The sequence below is a fragment of the Rosa chinensis genome, chromosome 2, assembly GCF_002994745.2.
Source record: "Rosa chinensis cultivar Old Blush chromosome 2, RchiOBHm-V2, whole genome shotgun sequence".
NCBI classification, from domain to species: domain Eukaryota; kingdom Viridiplantae; phylum Streptophyta; class Magnoliopsida; order Rosales; family Rosaceae; genus Rosa; species Rosa chinensis.
Window position 1 is genome coordinate 71,932,977 of NC_037089.1, and position 1,360 is coordinate 71,934,336.

Consider the following 1,360-nt stretch of genomic DNA (forward strand, 5'->3'; position numbering starts at 1 on the left):
TAATTGATTGTTAGGTTTTGAATGATTGTTTTTATTTACGTCATTCTAAACGATGCGTGCAACATAATTGACTAAGGTTTTGATAATGTATTGGATGACCAAGGTTCCACCCTTGGTGTCGTTGTTGGTTGTTTAAAGAAAATACGACATGCATTCAATCTTATTGATTTAATTATATTACAAAATAAACAAACAGGGAAACCACACTATTCTAAGCTAGGTCAGCAGCTCCGGATGGGTTGAGATTGAGCTCAAGAGAAACAGGAGAACCACTGTTGTAACCGCCTGAGCCACCAGAATAGTAACCAAATGCGCTACCTTCCTCGGATGTAGTCTTCGGGTTACCAAGGATGTCTTCACCGTGCTCAGGGAACAGAGGAAGAGTCTCGACCTCCTGGTGATCTCCTCCTTGTTGTTCCATGGGAGATTGTCCTCCTGTTGTGCCAAAAGAGTTAGTACGGGTATTGGTGTTGAAGGGTGAGGAGGAATATGGGTCAACACCATAGCCGACGCATGACCCAAGGGTTAGATCGATCCATCCATCATCACCAGTAGAATCGGTGGAACCAAAGTTGAGATCTATGGATCTGCCACCATCAGTAGAACTTGTGGATCCAAATTTGAGATCGAGGGATCCACCAACCCGAACGTTCCGAAATTCCTTCAACTTCTGCCTCTCACGAGCCTTGAGGTTCTGGAACCAAAAGAAGACGTTCTTGTTCTCGATCTGCCCATACGGTTTCAGATGGAGACAGATCCCTTGAATCTGCTCTGGAGTTGGGTTTTTAAGCGCCCTGTCGTAGTAAAGCTCCTGGAGGATTCTCAGTTGAGCTGGTGTGTGAGTCCACCGGTTATTGGTTGGTCTGATAGGCGTGTTGGCACTACTCCCGGCTGCTTGGTTGTTTCCTCCATCCTCGACTTGTTGCTGGGCTTGTAGTTCCATTTGTTGTTGGGTTTGAAGCTCCATTAGTTGCAGAGTTCGTGGTTCCATGGTGATGGGTTGAGGGAATGTGAAAATCGAAGATTAAAGTTGTTGAGTGTTTGAGGGAGATTGATGTTAAAGGGATTAAGGTTGATGATGGGGTGTTGGAGATTTGAAAGTTCAGAGGAAAGAAGAGATTGAATCTAGTAGATGGGAGAGAAGATTAGGAGGAGAAGGATTGAAATCGAAGGAGAAAGGATTTGAGTTTTGAAAGAAAAGCTGAAGAGTTGAGAGAGAATAGCTAGAACCCGGAAGGATTTTCTTTCCTTTGGAATGAACAGTTGCCCTCTCAGAATGCACCTATTTATAGAACGAGGTGAGCAGATCTCCACCGTTGGATGGACGATCTCTGTAATTCATTCTACGCGTTGGATTAAA

At 44.3% G+C, this 1,360-nt stretch overlaps 1 protein-coding gene across 1 annotated transcript; it reads right to left on the reverse strand.

Annotated features, from left to right (window-relative positions):
* Positions 1 to 211: 211 nt before the first annotated feature.
* Positions 212 to 991, reverse strand: LOC112184936. The gene is made up of 2 exons (XM_024323160.1): positions 738 to 991; positions 212 to 587 (listed from the first exon to the last, which is right to left on the reverse strand). Exons 1-2 carry the CDS (start codon positions 989 to 991, stop codon positions 212 to 214), a joined length of 630 nt encoding a protein of 209 aa, XP_024178928.1.
* Between the last annotated feature and the right edge of the window lie 369 nt (positions 992 to 1,360).